We start from the raw sequence: 2,005 nt of genomic DNA on the forward strand, positions 1-2,005 counted from the left end.
ACCTTTGGTGCTGTTTATTATAGTGTGGCTGACTGGATTGCTCCAAGATTACAAATATTTCCAAATAGGAAAAAGCCCTAACCAAGAGATTTTACAAAATAGAATTTCCAAATTATATAGCTCTCTTATAGTTTCATGGAATTAGACAGTCCATTACCATTTCTGTATATCTATTTCCTCCCAATAGTTATAAAATATTTTAATGAAACTAAATAATACATCAATAATTAAGACATCGAAATAAAGAGTTCTTTTTCGTATACTGTATAATATAATCTTGTACCAAAATTGGCTATCTATCTATCTATCTATCTATCTGTATATGTCTATTATGAACCTTTATAATGGGTGTCTAAAGAAACCAAGTTACTAGCAAAGCCAATCTTAAAAGTCCAGGCTGTAGATGAGAATTAAATAAAAGTGACAGACTGAATGGTGAACAAAAAAAAGTCCAGGCTGTGATATCAGATTACTTTCAACTTCTCTGGCGCCCGTGACTTACAACAAGGAAGATCTTGTAAAAGTATTGATTTTCACTAATGGTATATTCTTCAGTTATGAGAATATACAAACATCTATGGCCAGCATAATAGAGTTTTAGGGATGGTTAATTGAATTAACATAGAATGCACAACCTAGCACAGAGCCTATTTCATAGTAAATACCATACAAATGTAGATAGCTGGATAAAATGATTAGGACACTGAATACTTAAAATATCACAATCCTGGGTTATTTCCTTTCAAATATTATTATGGAGATAATTAAGAATAATAATGTTGAATATTTTTCTTCTTAGTGAAGGATGCTACAAGATCTCAGAGATTCCAACAGCTCTAATTTCCAGGTCTCTGGGTTTATCCTGATGGGATTCCCTGGCATTCACATCTGGCAGCACTGGCTCTCCCTGCCCCTGGCTCTGCTCTACCTCTTAGCTCTGAGTGCAAACATCTTTATCTTGATCATCATCACTCAAGAGGCAGCACTACACCAGCCTATGTACTATTTCCTGGGCATTCTGGCTGTGGTGGACATGGGCCTGGCTACCACCATCATGCCTAAGATTTTGGCCATTTTATGGTTTGATGCTAAGGCCATCAGTCTCCCTGAGTGCTTTGCTCAGATGTATGCCATACATTGTTTTGTGGCCATGGAGTCAGGTATCTTTGTCTGCATGGCTATAGACAGATATGTAGCCATTTGCCGACCACTACGGTATGCATCAATAATTACTGAATCTTTTGTGATCAAAGCAACTGTGTTCATGATGCTCAGAAACAGTCTTTGTCCTATTTCAGTGCCTGTGTTGGCTGCTCAGAGACACTACTGCTCCCAGAATCACATTGAACACTGTCTATGCTCTAATCTTGGAGTCATCAGCCTATCTTGTGATGACAGGAAAATCAACAGTATTAACCAGCTCCTTCTGGCTTGGACCCTCATGGGAGGTGACTTGGGTTTGATAATTTTAACATATGCCTTGATACTTCACTCTGTGCTGAAGTTGAATTCAGTAGAAGCAGCATCCAAGGCCTTAAGTACCTGCACTTCTCACCTCATCCTCATCCTTTTCTTCTACACAGTTATCATTGTTATTTCCATCACTCATAGTGCAGGAATGACAGTTCCCCTCATCCCAGTTCTACTCAATGTGTTACACAATGTCATCCCCCCTGCCCTCAATCCCATGGTGTATGCCCTCAAGAATAAGGAGCTCAGGCAGGGTTTGTACAAGGTGCTTAGGATGAGCATCAAGGGCAACTGACATAGAGAAATGATTTTATTTGTTATATTCCTTCACATTTAGCCTTTATATTCATCAATCAGTGTAAATGGCAGAAAAATTGGGAAAGAGAAATGCAGCAACAACATTTCTTGTATGGGAAGAAATCACTGGCCTTAGCTGAATTTTGGAAAAAAGAGATGGACATAATATTTGAAATCTATGGATGTGAACCAAAAATCTGTATTTCAAACTGTAACACAATGATGCTGATTGTATCAA

The 2,005-nt window shown here is 37.9% G+C and overlaps 1 protein-coding gene across 1 annotated transcript; it reads left to right on the forward strand.

The window, feature by feature from the left end:
• The first annotated feature begins 805 nt into the window (after positions 1–805).
• LOC100941292 (putative olfactory receptor 56B2) lies at positions 806–1,765 on the forward strand. The gene has a single exon (XM_003781464.1). The coding sequence runs from the start codon at positions 806–808 to the stop codon at positions 1,763–1,765; it is 960 nt and encodes a 319-aa protein (XP_003781512.1).
• Positions 1,766–2,005: the final 240 nt, after the last annotated feature.

The sequence above is a fragment of the Otolemur garnettii genome, unplaced genomic scaffold (genome assembly GCF_000181295.1).
Source record: "Otolemur garnettii isolate 467f Iridium unplaced genomic scaffold, OtoGar3 scaffold00001, whole genome shotgun sequence".
NCBI lineage: Eukaryota > Metazoa > Chordata > Mammalia > Primates > Galagidae > Otolemur > Otolemur garnettii.